We start from the raw sequence: 17,246 nt of genomic DNA, 5'->3' as shown, positions 1-17,246 counted from the left end.
AAGCGGAAAAACAGCATACTTCATTACACACCAGCTGCAAAGCCTTATCAGTGTTTTCTGATAGAAATGTCCACACCATCCACCATGTAAGTTTGCACTTCTCCGAACGGGCGATTAGCTCGTAAGATAGCAAGAGCGCCACATAGGTACCTTCGGGCGGTCGCACTTTGGCATTGCGCCTACCATAGTCCGCGTCGGGATACCCACATTTATTTGCGGAAATGGCTCGGGCATGTACTATCTGAATTATTTATATTTTGAAGGCGATGTCTTTCTGACTAGAAAGTGAATGCCAAAAAACGGGCTGTTCGTAGTGTTTCAACAGTTATAAATCATGACCAGTTTTAGGGTCCGCCTAGACCACTGTGCACGCGCCGCGCTGCTGCGGCTCCCAGGGTGGCCGCGTCATGTGACGAGCCACCAGACACCACTGCCGGCAGGCAGCCGGATACAGTCGCAGTGCGGAGCGTGGCGTACGAGGGCGACGCGCACATGGTGCAGGCAGACTGACAAACGTCTGGTGCAGGAGTAAATGGGATAACGGAAGCCATCCTTTACACGTGGCAGACGTCTAGTGCAGGCTGAGTGACAGACGCTTGGAGAGTGCTGAGTGGCGGACGTCTGGTATAGACGTAGGAGAAGTTGGGCACAAGCGGAGTGAAAGACGCCGGATGCAGGTTGAGCGACGGATGTCTGGCGACACTGGGCGGCGGACCTTGCCCATAGGAGAGTGACCAGTATGGACAGAGTGACGGCTGCTACGGGGCGGGCGGGTCGAAAGCAGGTGTTGCTTGACTGAAGCCACGGCAGCCGCGTCCGACCAGCGCAAGTGAAGTACATCCAACAGTGTTTGAGCGGCGCGACAGCAGCGTCGGAGATGCTGCTCGCCGTGCCATGCTGGTCGGCCGGCTGGACCGTGCTGATCAGCACCGTTCTGCCGCTGCTGGTGCTGCTCCTGCTGCTAATGCGCCGCCGGCCGAACCACTGGAGCCGGCTGGGCGTGCGGCACCGGCCGGACCGGTTTCCACTGGGCGCGCGGGGCCCGGCCGCGCTGTTCGGCAGCTACCCGGCGGCGCTGCTGCGCGAGTACGGCCAGGTGAAGGCGGCCGGCGGCGTGCTGGCGCACCTGGACGCCGCCGGCGGCCCAGCCGTCACCGTCGTCGAGCCCCAGCTCGTGCAGCGCGTCATGGCCACCGACTTCAGACACTTCACCGACCGCCAGCCGCCGGCGCGGCGGCGCGGCCCCACTGCGCGCATGATGATGGAGCGCGCCGGCGACGAGTGGCGCCACCTGCGCGCCGTGCTGGCGCCGGCGTTCACGGCGGCGCGGCTGCGGCAGGCGGCGCCCCTCTGCCAACAGATGGCGCGTCGGCTAGCAGCGCAGCTGCACCGCGAGGCGGCCGCCGCCGGCCCTGCTGGCCTCGAGGTGGAGGCGCTATTCCAGCGATACGCTCTAGACACGGTGGCCGCCGTCGCGCTGGGAATTGACGCGCGCGCCGTCGAGAACCCGCACGGCGAGATGGCTCTGCGAGCGCGTGCGTTGGTGGCGCGCCCCTCGCCCTGGGGCGTGTTGCTACGAGCCGCGGCGGCACGCCTCGGCTTAACCTGCGGGCGGCCCGCCGCCGCGCCCGACCAGCGCGACCCGTTCGCGTTCTTCGCGCGCGTCTCGCGCCAAGAGATGGCGCGCCGGCGGGCGGCGCCGGAGCATCAGCGCGACGACGCACTGCAGCTGCTGCTGGAGGCGCGTGGCCCCGAGGGTCTCCCGCTGCCCGAGGACGAGGTGGTCGCCCAGTGCGTCATGCTCTTCCTCGGCGGCTACGGCAACACAGCGGCGGCGCTAGCCTGGAGCGCACGCTGCCTGGCCCATCACCCGCACGTTCAAGAGCGCCTCTGCCGCGAGCTGGACGCACGGCTCACCTCCTCCTCCTCCTCCGACGTCCTGGAGCTAGTGGAGTCGATGCCGTATTTGGACCAGGTGGTGCGCGAGGTGCTGCGCCTGTTCCCGGCCGCCACGCCGCAGCTGGCGCGTTGCGTCACGGCACCGTACCAGCTGCCGAGCGGCGGCCTGGCGCTGCCGCTGCACGCCGCCGTCTACGTCCCCGTGTTCAGCATCCACCGCGACGGCGACCTGTACCCAGAGCCGGACCAGTTCGAGCCGGAGAGGTTCGCGGCGGGCGCCGAGCGCAGCCGGCCGTCGGCCGCCTGGCTGCCGTTCGGCCTGGGGCCGCGCGCCTGCCCGGCTCGTCGGCTGGCGCTGCTGGAGCTGAAGCTGGCGCTGGTGGAGGTGCTGGTGCGCAGCGAGTTCGTGCTGGTGGCGCGGTCGGGGTCGGTGCAGCCGCGGTTTCTCCCCGGTGCCGGTGCGCTGCGGGAGAGCGGCGGCACGTGGCTGGGCCTGCGGGCTCGAGGTACCGACTGACAAGTACCGCCACGGTGACTAGATCCAACAGAGCACAGCAGTACCGCCGGGAATCCCAGATCAGTGTCCACCAAGGCGCAGCAGCACCGCTGCGGCTCCTAAATCAGTGTCCACCAGGGCACGGCAGCACCGCCTAGCGGAAGTTCCGTGTAGCGATATGCCTGACCGCCGAACCGAAATGAGCGTCTGGGCGCAGCGGCAGCAGCGTCCAGCTCCCATGAAGCACCACTAATGGGCCTCGCAGCCGGCGCCCGTAGGACTGTCCCTGGTTACTGCGGCCAGTTGTCAGCCGGCCTCTGGAGGTTGCATGTTAGCTATCCACCGCAAGGGAATGCTAGTCGTCCTAATGTTAGAGAGAATGAGAATGTCAGTACTGTCCCAGCCGTGCTCTGTAGTTCCCGGAAGCGGGAGCCCTACACGCGCGCCCCGTGAGGCGGAGGTCATGCTGACACCGCGCCAACCGTGGCTCACCGCTGCCATCAACTTTTTCATGGATCTGGTAATTAGCCGACATAAATGATTGTGGTATAAAACATGCATATTCCCGGGAGCTGCTCGCTATGAATATAAACGCCTTTAAGCACGACGTTAACTTCACTGATAATTACAAACTTTTGTCCCAGGACATACAAATAACACTGTCTTGACTTAATAGCGCTTTTACAGCACGTATGTCTTCACGCGCATCAATTACGTGCACCTTGTCCGAGTCGTTAAACGGCAATAACTTTCGCGGACACCAAGCAGCAACGAATTTGCTACCGAGCAGTTAACGCAACAGTTACAGCAAGTTTACAGCTCCGGTATATCAATAAGCGGAGCAATTTTCGAAACTCGTCAGTTACAGATTGGAACCCTCGTGCACCTCGCTCAAAGTAGCCGGCGCTCCGAAGGGCCAAGCACTTGTCTACCGGGGTGCACTTCAATACTGAAAAGACAATGAACGACAGAGACATAACAAACAGCAGCACGAAAGCGACGGGCCCAGCGCGACGCACCGTACAGCAGAGGGTAGGCAGTACCACCTGCATTGGTTTCGGAAGCGTGACGGCTCGAGGGGAGCATTTGGCGGCCCTGAAGAACAGCTGGCAGTGCCAACGCCATAGCTGGCGCTCGTAGCGTTCAGGTCGTACCGAAAATGGCTGCACGGCCAGCGCGGGGTAGGGATGACTACCATTTAATACCTGATCCTGGCTGCACGAGTCTTGTCGGACGCTTGATCCTGATCCAGCAGAGCCTCGGCGTCTCTTCACACCGATACAACCACAACGCAGTCAACATATATTGCAGCAGCATGCGACGCTTTACGCAAGACGGGGCTGGCGATGTGCCACTGAGCCGACGGCGAGGCATCGTCCGCCGCCCAGCACTGGCCTGCCCCCTGAACGGCCGCGGACGCGAGCGCCAGGCCGTCCGACAGCGGCATCACCGCACGACGACCGTCCCCACGCCAGGTCAGGATTCGGCATAGCCTCCCCCTGCCTGGCGACACGGTGCCCTGTGTGCGCCGGCGCCGGAATGGTGGTCAACAGCCAGTCACAGGCGAGTGGCGTCATAGCGATCGTGACGTCACAGCCTTGCCGATGACGACGGTCAGCCACCGTCACAGCTACCGGACCGTCGGACGCCTGGCGCAGCGCGGGTTCCAGGCGCTGGTGAGCTTATGCTGCACATCAGCACACTCCAACCTGTTACAGCTTAGTACATGTGCCACCCTTCTGCGCGCCACACAGATGATGCGCTGATCGTGAAGGCATTTCGGGTTCGCCATAGCCCATGTGATCGGTCGGACACGTCCCTGCAGTTATCCAGTGGACGAGCCTGCCACCTCTGCAGGGCTGGGTGCCTCCCATAGTCGACACCACCACATTCAACTCGCTACAAACACCACGCGCGCCCCGCCACGTGACGAAGGTGTCCCCACCGCGCGCGTTCAGTTCCGCTTGCCTCCCACGGCCGCTGGTCAGCGTCACACCAGCTGATCAGCGTCACACCAGCTGGTCAGCGTCACACCAGCTAGTCAGTGTCACATCAGCTGATCAGCGTCACACCAGCTGGTCAGCGTTACGTCGGTTGGTTAGCGTCACACCAGCTGGTCAGCGTCACACCAGCCGGTCAGCGTCACACCAGCTGATCAGCGTTACGTCGGTTGGTTAGCGTCACACCAGCTGGTCAGCGTCACACCAGCCGGTCAGCGTCACACCAGCTGATCAGCGTCACACGAGCTAGTCAGTGTCACACCAGCTGATCAGCGTTACGTCGGCTGGTCCGCATCACACCAGCTGGTCAGCGTCACACCAGCTGATCAGCGTCACACCAGCTGGTCAGCGTCACACCAGCTGGTCAGCGTTACGTCGGTTGGTTAGCGTCACACCAGCTGGTCAGCGTCACACGAGCTAGTCAGCGTCCCACCAGCTGATCAGCGTTACGTCGGCTGGTTAGCGTCACACCAGCTGGTCAGCGTCACACCAGCCGGTCAGCGTCACACCAGCTGATCAGCGTCACACGAGCTAGTCAGTGTCACACCAGCTGATCAGCGTTACGTCGGCTGGTCCGCGTCACACCAGCTGGTCAACGTCACACCAGCTAGTCAGTGTCACACCAGCTGATCAGCGTCACACCAGCTGGTCAGCGTTACGTCGGTTGGTTAGCGCCACACCAGCCGGTCAGCGTCACACCAGCTGATCAGCGTTACGTCGGCTGGTCCGCGTCACACCAGCTTGTCAGAGTCCACGCCGGCCGTTGCCAACGGCCGTCAGCAAGCGTGTGACGGCGCGGTGCGACTCGCGAGGAATGTGAACTTATGGAAGGAACAAGCTTGGCAAGAAAGCGTGAGTCATCTTTTGGCATTAAGGTAACCGACGTTCTTTAAAATGGTTGGTTGGTGTCATTTTGTCTGAATGAGTACGCACACGGTTTTCCTGTTAGCTTAAAGTGATTGTACCTGGCGAAAGGATATGTTTTCTGGGACATCGTTTTGCATTCACCACGTTGTTGAATGTGCAACAAGCAATTTTTAAAAAAGCAAAAAGCAATTACTGAGCATGCAACACCAGGGTTGGTTTCCTGTTCGACTAGCCGCAGGAGGCGGCTGGTCGAGCAGGAAAGATGAACATCTGTAGCTTGGAGAACTGTGGAGATTACAAGTGCATTAGTCACCAATGAATTTGGAGAACGCAATACCGCTCAGTTAATCATTTAACCAAAATCATAGCTCGCCCTGGACGCGTACTCATCCAAATATTTGGGTGTGCTGACAACAAACATACTGATGCGGAAACCGGCGACGGTGGGCGGGCTGTGCGTGCTGAGTACGAGGTTCCGAAGGGCTCGTTGAGCCTGTTTTTCGCCAGCCCAAATCTTCTCAACGGCTCACCTCTACTGTGCAGTGGTAGAAGGCGTTTTATCTTGCAAAAACGCGTGAGATATCGGACACAGCAGTACGGAGTGATGTTGGGTGAGCACGGTTCAAATGATATTTTTTAAAAGCAGCTCTGAAGACATCCTGTATCCTAAAACGCGATCAGTTGGCTTTCTTGAAAACTTGGTGCAGTGCATCGCATCCCTAGTGCGTGACAGATATTGCCCCTCAGCCAAACGCGGCATTACTATCCTAAAAATAGATACGACATAATACCCAACGCACATAGCGACGCATACATCCCCGAGCGAGCAGATATCCCGGCTGCAGGCCACTGGCCACGAGCACAGGACGAGTGGGCCGAGCAGGGTCGGGCGGGGGAGCCGGCCCAGCTGCCGGCCGTGTCCGATGGTGAGCGGCCTCGACAGTCAGAGCGGCGCCGGCCGCCGCTCCTGCCGGCTGATCGCCGCCGGAGTAGGGCACCGGCCGCTCCTCCGACAGACAGGACCGGGCCGGCCGCCTCGACAGTCAGAGCGGCGCCGGTCGCCGGTCTCGCCGGCTGGTCGCCGCCGGAGTCGGGCGCCGGCCGCTCCTTCGACAGACAGGACCGGGCCGACGGCCTCGATAGTCAGAGCGACGCCGACCGCCGCTCCCGCCGGCTGATCCCCGCCGGTGACGGGCGCCGGCCGCTCCTCCGACAGACAGGACCGGGCCGACGGCCTCGGCAGTCGGAGTGGCGCCGGCCGCCACCCCCGCCGGTTGATCTCCGCCGGTGACGGGCGCCGGCCGCTCCTCAGACAGACGAGATGCGGCCGATGGCGTCGCCGCAGGACCGACCGCGCCGCGTGTCGAGCCAGCCGGCCTCACACCTCGTCGTCGGCGAGGTCTGGCCGCGACCGGCCGGCGGCGCCGCGAGCGGCCGCGATCGGAGGCAGGCCGGAGGTGGAGGCGCCGCCGAGCAGGCCACTCAGCCGGGCGGCCGTCTCCACCAGCTGCCGGCACAAGACGCCGCGGCGCCGGCCGTCACGGCACCACCCGCAGCAGGCGGCCGTCGCGGCCAGCGGCTGCTCGGAGCCGGCGCGCCCGCTCGGCACAAACGTCCGCCCCGTCCCCACCAGCAGCGCGCAGCACTGGGCCTCGGCGACAAGAGAAGTCGTGCGACCACGAGCTACCATCTCAGTTCGACCCACAAATCCCACGCCATTTCAGCTCTCCCTCACCCCAATCCAGCGCGTCTGTCCAATGTGCAGCACAGACGAAGATAACTCCCATCGCGTGGCAACCCCGCATCACAAGCTCTGCCCGGTGATCATACCACACCTGACTCACAGCTCCCCAACCACCTAGCCCGTGCCGGCCTCACCGCACCCTCCTGAGTCGCTCACCTCACCGTCCGGCGGGCGGCCGGCGGCGCGGCCGGCCGCCGCGCGCCGCTCGAACTCGGCCAACTGCTGCTGGCTGGGCGCCGGCTGGCCACTCCGATGCAGGAACACGGCGAAGTTGAGCGGCACGGCCGGGTCGGTGGGCTCGGCCGACAGCGCCGCCGCGTACGCCTGCGCCGCGTTCTCCGGGTCGTCCAGGTGCGACAGCGACACTGGCGGCGGCCGGCGGGAGGGAGGGTCAGCACCGCCGGCCGGAGCGCGGCCCGGTGCGGACGGACGCAGAAGGCCGCCGCCAGCTCCGGCCCGGCTCGAGAACGACATCCACGGTCCACCGCAGACACACCTGAAACATCTGGCACGGTACAGCGTGAGGCTGCGGTCCACGATTAGGCACCAGATCACCCGATTTATTTAAGCAGGGATATAACACATTAACGTAAAAACAAATCTTAGCCCTTACGAGATCTCTGGTTTTACGAGCATCGGCGGTGGTAGAACAAACATTTCTCATAGATTTTCACTCCACGCGCTGCATCAAAACCAAGAAAAGGCTGGGCATCGCAGCTCTTCTAGAACGTCAAGCATATTTCTAAAGCTATCGCCTTCCAGTCGAGTCAAACGAGGTCAAGTCATATTTTTGTCGTATCTACGTAACATTTCATATGCCAGCGATGCACGGTTGGTGAGGTTAACCCTTCAGTTTCAGATGCCATTTAAATATTTCAAAGGGCCGCAGATCTTCCCCTCTAACGCTGGTATTGGCGCACGTGAAATGCCTGTCCAAATAACTGTGGGTTATTTCGTACACTTAGTCGTGAACTTTAATCTGGAAATGGCAGTGGACTTTTTGTCACCAGTGACCTACATCAACCATTTTGGTTCATTATGTACCATCTCACGGGCAGTGTACTTCACTCCAAGACTTGACCTGAAGTGACCCTAAACCGTGATTAATTTTCTGGAAGCAAAAAGTACTAGTATACATCACCGAGCTTTCTACACCATAAAACGACCCGACGCACCCAGCGCCAAGAATACGACGCGGAGCGACGATCTTTCGCATTTCACCGAGCAGACATTTTCGAACGGGGTCCCCACCCCGTGACCTCACACAACAGCTGGTCCAGCTGGTCGGGTACGGGTCAGGTATAGGGTTTCCATCCGTCAGTCCCGAATGCGTCACCGCCCACCCAGCCGTTCAACCGATGCCCACCCGCGTACAATCAAAGAGGTTTGACCGACCATCAGAGTGTCATGCATACATTATGCCTCGCCCACGCCCTGGTGGAGGCTGGTCGTTAAACAGTTTGCATTAAATTCCATTCCGTACGTTTCAAAAATGCCGATCTTTTCGGGACCACTCATGGGTGTTAAGCAACTCTCCAAACATGTCAAACTAACGACTGGCGCAAAATCAGCATAAGTGAAGCCCAAATACCAAAGACCGAACAGACATTGGGTGATGTCGAAGTCAAGACAGTGGAAGCGGAGGACGGCAGCACCGATCCAGAGCCCTCGACCGCCGGGTAATGTCAGAGTCGGCCGCAGCGGGCCCTACCGGCCAGCAGCAGGTAGATCTGGCCCCGGTCCGGGCGCAGGTTAACGGCCGCCGAGACGAAGTGGAAGGCCGAGGCGTACTGCTGCATGGTCAGGTGCACTAGGCCCAGGTTGTACAGGATCTTCCAGTCGAACGGCGACAGGTAGTTGGCCCGCTTCAGACAGCTGATCGCCTGGCGTGATACGGCGGGTTCGGCGTCAGAGTCTACTCACTGCTGGAGAGTGTGCCGCAGGCGATCAGATCGGAGAGAACACACTGTACACTACGCAGCATTGATTACTGTGCAACACTGTTCGCATGTGCATGACCGTTCGTTGCACAGCCTTGCAGCAAGTGAGCGCATTGCGGTGATTCCTCGACATTTGTATTTGTGGTCTTCGATTTCCGGACACCTATCGAAGTGTATTAGTGTGGCCGATTTTGATACTATTGCGCCGCCGACGAGGGTTTGATTTCGATAGAACTTGTGAAGTATTTCCCACAAATCATTTCCAATGTAGCAATGCAGCTTTTCAATGAAGCAAAAGCTCAAAAACGGGCAACAATCAGTGATCAATGGATCGTGCGGTCCATAACTTTGCGGGTCTGTATTTTAATATCAAATTCGGAATAAGGGTAGTAAAATTAAGGAAAATCGACCTTAGATCGAAACATTTCGAGCAGACATTTTAGTTCTGGCAAACGTGGAATTCCAAATGGTCGGCGGGGCTTCAAGTTTTCCTTCACTGGAACCACATTTGGCGCACACCTCGTCAGCAAACCCGTCCACATCGATCGATGTCCAGAAATTGATGATCGCAACTCCGGCGGCCACTTCGCAGGAGCCTGCGCGGCTGACTGCTACAGCCGCAGCCGCCAGCGCGCCGACCGGTCCGCCGCGCGGCGCGCGTCCGGCGCCCGCCGGCGGCACCTCTCACCGCCACGTATTTCTTCTTGCCGAAGAAGCACATGCCGATGTTGTTCCAGAGCGGCGGCGACTCGGGAGCGATCTGCGCCGCCACCCGGTACTTGCTCAGCGCCACGTCATACTCGCCATGACCCTGTGGCGAGCGAGACCGCCGGCGTCACCGTCAGCGGCGGCGGCCGCGTCACCGGCGGTGATCATCACCGGCCGGTCGGACGGCGGTGATCAGGTCATCAGTCAAGGGTACGCCATTCGCGCCGGCTGTGTGACGGGTGACGCCGCGTCGTCGGGTGGCTGCAGGGCAGGGGCCGGCCGGCAGGGCCGGCGGGGAGCCGCGCGAGCCGTGGAAGGGCGTCGGCGGCCGCCACCCGTCACCTGCATCATGCTGCCGGCGGCGAGGATGGCGCCGGTGTTGGTTTGCTGGTAGGCCAGCGCCGTGCCCAGCTGCTCGAACGCCTTCTGGTGCTGGCCGGCCTGCATGAAGAGCAGGCCCAGCGTGGTGAGCAGGTCCGGCGACTCTGGGAACTGCCTGTCGAGTGGATCCGGCGGTCAGCTGAGCCGGCCGGCCGGCCCCCCGACGGCCGCAGTCAGTCGGCCGAGACAGACGGCAGGCACGGCGGGCTCCGACCTGCCCTCCAAGGGCACCGGTCAGCATGAAGGGGTCAAAATGAACGCCACTGGACCCCCTCAGATCCCAAACTGCCCATCGGTTCGTTGGCGCGTGGCTCTGCCCTGTTGACGACCACAAGAGCACCTGCAGATAAAGAAAGGAAAGAGACGAGTGCGAGGAGCGACAGGGTGCCGACCTCGCATCTTCCTAGCGCCAGTGAAAAAGGTTCCTGCCCTGCACGGCGTGATCTAAACAACTCGTAGCCCATCTGCAGTTTACATCGGGTTGCAGTGCAATGATGGACGCCACCAAACACCGTGCAGCATGCACCATACGGCGTTGGGCCTAATTTAATCCTAGTACCACGGATCCAGTGACCACCAGAGGCAGCGACATTAATGAACAGTCTCTGCTCAGGCCTCAGTGACGTCTGCGTCGGGGTGCGTCGGGCCCGAGCCCGCGGCCGGCCTCGTCAGAGGGCACCGCGCGGGAGAGCGGCGCCGGCTCACTCGATCGCCTGCTGGTAGGTGCTGATGGCCTCATGCACGTTCTCCTGCAGCAGCGCCACCTGGCCGAGTTGCTCGTAGGTGCGCTCGTGCTCGTGCAGCTGGAGTGAGCGCTGCAGCGCCTCGCGCGCTGGGCCGTACTTCTTTAGGTGCTTGTAACAGACGCCTGGCAAAGGCAGCTGCGGTCAGACGGGCGTCCGGCGGCGTCGGCGGCGAGGCCGGCGGGGGGGGGGGGGGGGGCGCCACTGCCGCTCTCGCTACACCCGGCCCACACAGCTCGGGGCACTTCTCCAGAGCTGGGTGGACGGACGCGACAATGCGATGCTTCAACACGTCTGTGTTAACGCACACTGCTCCGCGGCCTGCCGGCACCGCTGACCAAGAACGTGACGCGCCCTAATGATGAGATCATGCTTTATCCTGCCGCCACCAGATGCCACACAAACAGCCGCGGCAGACCCGAGCGGCTGAGAGCGTACGGATACAGGCGCACCTTTGTTGTAGAAGATTTCCCAGTCGGGCGTCTTGCTAGACTCCTTCTCCGCCTGGCTGTAGGCGGCCAGCGCCATGTCGAACTTGCCCAGGAGGAACCTGCCCACAGAGCCGCCCATGACTGCCCCTCTCTCCAGTGTCATCGCCCCTGATGCTGCTGATCGCAGCGAGACGATGTCAGCGACCTCGCCGGTCGCTTTTGTCGTCAGACGGCCGGATGGCGGCCCTCGACCCCTCCGACACAATGCTCCGGTCACGCACGCGCCGCCGCCGGCGGGCGCCATATGAGGTCGCCGACAGGAGAGCGTGCTGGGCCGAGGCAGGACGGCACACGACCCTCCGCTTATACCAGACGCTCGGTCAACAACAACGCTCGGTCAACTCGGCCAACGCCGGTGATCCTCACGCAAAGCTAGTCAAATCATTTCCACCAGTCCACCAGTTGTGATTGACACAAAGGATCCTGTGTCCAGTGGATCCCCGTCTGGTCCAACACAACGCGATGCATGCAAATGCCTTACAATTCAAATAAAAAACAATTGCCGACGCGCACGTAAGTGAGCAATTGTAGAATATCTCGGCTTCGGCGTCACTCCCGGACGCCTCTTTGCTAGATGACACTCGCTATCCGCCGCTGGAGAGCAGAGAGAGCTGTCATGCCTGTAGCGACCAGACTTAGCCACAGGACCACAGGACCGTTCCTGGCGTCAACCCGGGGCTTCGGGTGGGAAGTTTTTACCACGGCAGGCAGACTGGTGCTTGCAGCACAGATAACGCAGCTATGATCAATTCTACGTTACCAGTTCAGGCTGCTGTCAAGGCACAAGCAAACGATCTTCGGCTGTCGCCGCATCAACAGGACGCTCTTCGCGACTGGATCCACACCTACAGGCAGCATTTCCTTCGCAAAGCGCCCTTACCATTACGTACCAAACACGCTCACGGTCGTCTCCGGGACCACGAGGCCGCCGGCGTTCTGCCCAGCCCATCTGCCGGGGTACTCACAGGGAGCGCGCCATCTGGCGTAGGTTGTCCACATTCTGCGGGTTGAGCTCCCGACACTGCTGAAACATCTCGAACGACTGCTGGATCTTGCCCTCGGAGCGCAGGATCAGGCCCTGCGGCAGCCGGTGCCGGCGGGTCACCCGGGGCGGACCGTGTCAGGCCGCGACCCCGGCCCGTCCCGACAGCGTCACGCCAGGTCAGTCCCATCGACCCCACGGACCGCAGCGCCACCTGCCAATCAAGCTATACCGCCGGCCAAATGACAGGCACGCAACGCTTAACATATGAAAGCAGCGCCTCCAGGAACAGCTGGCGTTTGGTGGCGCAGCACTAGTGCAGGGATGCGCTGAAGCAGCTCGCAATCATTCACTGAGAACAGCACCGATAGTGCTGCACAATACCCATGGTCCTCACCCATGGCAGCACGCAATCTTTCAGCGTCGCTACGTCTGACTTGACTGGACTGAAGCGGTGAGTTCGCCGCATCCTGCCCGGGTCCATGCGACGCCGACGGTCGGTCAGGCCGCCCTCTCACCTGCACATAGCTGGCGTACTCGCACATGTCGCCCGTCTCCTGCAGCTGCTCCTTGACGAGCGCGCGGCACGTGTCGAACTCCTTGCGCACGTAGTGGATGTGGATCATCCAGTTGCGACGCTCGACCAGGCTGAGCTCAGGCGCTGTTGGCCGGGCGAGGTCGGGTCAGGCCGGACACGGCTCGGGTCAGACCGGGTGAGGTCGGGTCAGGTCAGACACGGTTCGGGTCAGGTCGGAAGGGGCTCGAGTCAGGCCGGACACGGCTCGGGTCAGGCCGGACGAGACTCGGGTCAGGTGACCTGGCAGGTCGCCAGCAGCGACCTGACAGGTATGATTCAATTGCCACCAATCAGTAACGCCGAGCATCTAACATCGAAATACCGCAAGAGGCACTTCGCTTTAACACTTCTGCTCTCCCTCCTTGCGTTCGCCCCGGCTCACCAGGTCGTCTCTTTTTTTACAGAGGCCGCGTTCAGAACACGTCACGCATTTGCAGGATCGCTGCAAATCCTCTGTGGAACGTTCAGAACCACTACCATTCAACAGAATCGACGAAAAGACCACTGTTCATAAACCAGTGTTGACTAATGTTAGTGTCACACTCCAAGGACGAAACGAACTGAGATCGATTGGGCAAACAATGTGGTTGTTTGAATCGCGTTGTTGACTGCCAACATTCCATACAATTTTCCTTCGGGCTCTGCAAACATTTATCCGCTTCGAGCGTGTGCTCAGATCCTCGCCGTGACTGGGCCGGCGTGGCCAACCGGATGCAAAAGCCCTCTTTGTCTGGTACGTCCGTGACGGCGGTGACAGCTGTCGGCACGGGGCGAACTCTGAGAGACGGCTGACGTTTTCAGCTCATCGCGGTGTTTGAAAATAACCGCGACACCCGAAGCTTCCGTGAGCTACAGCCGCTCGGCCATATACTGGCGGTTAGCCCCGTGCGCTTGAGCAACATATGGATGGGTCCAAACGGTGGTGATGATACGTGCACACCTGAGCATTTAACGTGGATCGTGTGATGATGCATTTTGCGAGACGCAAGGTGTGTGATGTGCATGATACAGCAATGTGTGATACCGCACACGCGTTTGGACGCTGACACACCTTTCTGAGGACGTCCTTTTCCCAGGAGAGCAGACGATGGACTCTCTAGCAACCCAGAGTCTTCCATTTTCCCGTTGGTTGAAGAAACGCTCGGTTCAGATGGATACATCGACATTAGCACTTGAAGAGCGCAACGATGGCCGATAGACCGAGCACTGCAGGAGGGTGCCGTATGCATAAAAGCACCGGCAAAGTCGAAACACTTACATATTGCACATGGAAGCTTATGACGCGGCACAAGCCTCACAAAAAACAAAACTCCAGCACCCACTAAGGCTGGCGCCAATAGCTAATATTATTGTGGGCGAGCTAAAAATGTGGCATATACCATTAGCAAAAGCGTTGTGCAGTTACCCGGAAAACGATGCAATTGGTATAGAAGCAATTTTACGACACTAAAGTCTCGAGGCTCCGGTAGAAATATTCGAATATATTCGATTTTACTGAAGCCTTTTCGGATTTCGAACCTGAAACTTGCGAAATGCACACACAGTTAGCTTAGTACAGGAATTGGAATACGTCGATGAGTGGCAGCGATGTAGCTCAACCATTTCCACCTGTTGGAGGGGCCTATTCTAAAATACATACATCAGGTGATGGAAAGCAATTTTACGATAATAAATCAACGGATTAACTTAAGCTTCCGCTAACTAACTTCGCGAAGTAATCGGTTAGCTCAATCTAAGTTCACCTTCTGTCAGCGGATTAACTTAACCGGAAGAAAAAAGTGGGCTAATTCCCCACATCTGACAGGTACATGCATCGTAGACTGGATCGTGGCGCAACAGATCAGTGAAAATATTACGAGCCAGTATGCTTTGAGTGATATCGTCTTCCCACCACATTCACACGATACATTGATAAGGCTTTGTTCACGCCTACGGGACATAACCAAAGCCAGTAACTTCTTATTTAGTCAATTCACGGCCAATGGAGACCGATTCCCGTAGCCGAGTTGGTAAAGCACCGAATAATCTGGCCGGTACGTGGCTGGGACGTAAATACCACTCCCAGACACCCGTTCGTGCCTTGTCCATTACGGTCATATGGCAACAAACCAAGAGTCAGGCCTAATGCTAGCCGTGCTGGCATTATACTGCAAGATGAAGCCCTCCCGCCAAATATGTCCATTGTACGTGCTGAGCTCAACGTTAATCACGAAAATCATCTGCAGTGCAATTTTCAATCGAACACAAAATCATGAACGTCTTTACATCCTGGTATTCTTATTCTGTCAATATCAAAAGGTATATGGGAATCCAGCTCACTGAGGCATGTCAAATTATCTCTGGTAGATGTGGGGGCGCCCATATATTGTTATGCATGGGAGGGGTGAGGACCTGGAAGTCTCGACGGAGCGTAACAGAAGCGAAAAAGGGAGAGGGGTGGGGAGCTTGACTTATGCGCATGTAAGGCTGCAAACTACGCTAATGTCTTTTTCAATGCATTAGAGCCTTTAAGCCAGATGCTGTCGGTTTCCCCTCATAACAAGCAACACGCCGGCCTTTCTTTTGTAACTCTAGCTCAAAATTGGTTGCAATGGACGTTAACCCCCAGGGACATTATATTTAGCATAGCGTAATGAGGGGGGGGGGGGGGGTTGCGCGTTCGCCCAGCGTACCCAGTACGTAATCAGTAAAGTTGGTTGGGGCTGTGGGAGTGAAGGGGTCGCCATAATGACCAAAAATGAGAAACACAATGCATCTATTTTGATAATGTCACACATGTGTCTTACTTAATGTATCTGCTATCGAGGCAGGCAATCAAAATTCCGAGGAGAAGAGTGAAAAAGGTGAGAACATAGGTCTTAGGGAACAATGAGCCCGGCTCACATTTGCCCACCTATGATTGCCAAGGCCGCGGATGCGGCCGGGAAAGCAGGAATAAAACTTTTGAAATCATAACATGCATCGCAACAAATCAACACCCCATTTTCATACGCGTCCGACCACCATTACCGCCCCGGCACCCCATACCTGAAACAGCGACGCTAACACGCCTAAGCAGAAAGCACAACTGGAATGCTTTGATAAAGCACCAATCAATAACGAATTATCATGGCGATATACAGGTTCATACACATTTAGATCATGATGTTTAAGCCAAAACAGTCCAGTATAATGAGTTTTTAGTTGTAAAAATTATAAATTATCTGACGATATTGATTAAATTGGTCTGCTATAGTTGGCAGATACCGTTCGACGTGTAGTTTTTGGGGAATCTGTGCTGTCATCAGCATGCTAAATGCAGCCATATGTAACTCCGAAAGGTATATGGTTGGTTGCCTGGTTGGTTTCCTTTCTCCATGTGGTCGAGCTTTCGAAACATTTATCCCATAGACACGCAAGAATAATTTCATATTCACTTAATTATATCTTTACTTCCATAATGTGATCATAAGCGAGCTAAATAACAGCTATGTTGCTGTACACCATGTAAAAGGTGAGAAGGAATTCTCTGAAAAGTAATAAAAATATACAACCTACAAGTGGTTTGTGGCGCAATAGATACACTGGCCGCCTTGCACCGGTTCGGCATCTATGTTGTGTGTTATATCAGAGGTTCCTTTTACGGGTGCTCTGCATGAGGATTTGTGAGCCGTTGAACGACGCCTCCCATTTGTCCCATGGCCCTGAAGTGACCATGACTGACTAAAGAGATCCTATTCCAAATAACGAGATAGCCAGTTATATTATATTGGGTGTCATGGTGCAGCGGTGGCCACTTTTGGGGATTGAGTAATGTGTGGTGGTGCTGTGTGCCATAAACAAGACATGTTATAAAAACTGGAGCTCTTCTCAAGCATGGTATATAACTGCAATAAGCTGTCATTTTATGGACTTTAATGCACATGACATTCAGTCATAATGCTCACACCTTTAAGCATGCTCAATCAGCTGTTTGTTGTAGGTAGATAAGGTTCCTGCTTACATATAATTACTTACCACAGGAGACTTAAGATGAGGTGTTGTGGTAGGCATTGTATTGGCATGTATGACATGCATATACATTTTTAATGAACTGCAAAGCATTGCTTGTCATTTCTGGAAGGTACCTATGTAACACTTAAAAGGACAATGTTTCATACTTTGTGGTTGTAACAAACATCTTGCTATATTGTGGACCTCTCAACCTGATAAATTACCCTACAATAAGTTTTTCACCTCCTTCCTATATTGTTGGACCAGACAACTTATCTTTTAACAAGTTTGTTGCTTCCATGGTCCAGGGGAAAGATGCTGGACTTGTAATCCAGTGACACTGCATATGAGTCCCAGAGTACTTGCATTGTATAACCCCACTGAAATAGAAAGGTCAGCTTGCAACTGGCCAATGCCTAGGCTGGGGCTGGCAGCAGTGTTGCAGC

General features: G+C 57.6%; 2 protein-coding genes across 2 annotated transcripts; one reads left to right on the top strand and one right to left on the bottom strand.

Annotated features, from left to right (window-relative positions):
* Positions 1–877: 877 nt before the first annotated feature.
* Positions 878–2,416, top strand: LOC119098080 (putative cytochrome P450 6a13). The gene is made up of 3 exons (XM_037221008.1): positions 878–946; positions 1,340–2,170; positions 2,264–2,416. The coding sequence occupies exons 1-3, from the start codon at positions 878–880 to the stop codon at positions 2,414–2,416; spliced, it is 1,053 nt and encodes a 350-aa protein (XP_037076903.1).
* A 2,444-nt stretch (positions 2,417–4,860) lies between these two features.
* LOC119098079 (Bardet-Biedl syndrome 4 protein) lies at positions 4,861–15,893 on the bottom strand. The gene is made up of 11 exons (XM_037221007.1): positions 15,856–15,893; positions 13,880–14,034; positions 12,770–12,912; positions 12,235–12,347; positions 11,231–11,328; positions 10,741–10,903; positions 9,997–10,150; positions 9,635–9,757; positions 8,718–8,889; positions 7,207–7,371; positions 4,861–4,907 (listed from the first exon to the last, which is right to left on the bottom strand). Exons 2-11 carry the CDS (start codon positions 13,992–13,994, stop codon positions 4,861–4,863), a joined length of 1,293 nt encoding a protein of 430 aa, XP_037076902.1. The 5' UTR covers positions 13,995–14,034; positions 15,856–15,893.
* Between the last annotated feature and the right edge of the window lie 1,353 nt (positions 15,894–17,246).

Source organism: Pollicipes pollicipes, unplaced genomic scaffold, assembly GCF_011947565.3.
Source record: "Pollicipes pollicipes isolate AB1234 unplaced genomic scaffold, Ppol_2.1 Scaffold_4740;HRSCAF=5597_pilon_pilon_pilon, whole genome shotgun sequence".
Classification (NCBI taxonomy): domain Eukaryota; kingdom Metazoa; phylum Arthropoda; class Thecostraca; order Pollicipedomorpha; family Pollicipedidae; genus Pollicipes; species Pollicipes pollicipes.
This window is presented reverse-complemented; position numbering and strand designations above follow the sequence as displayed.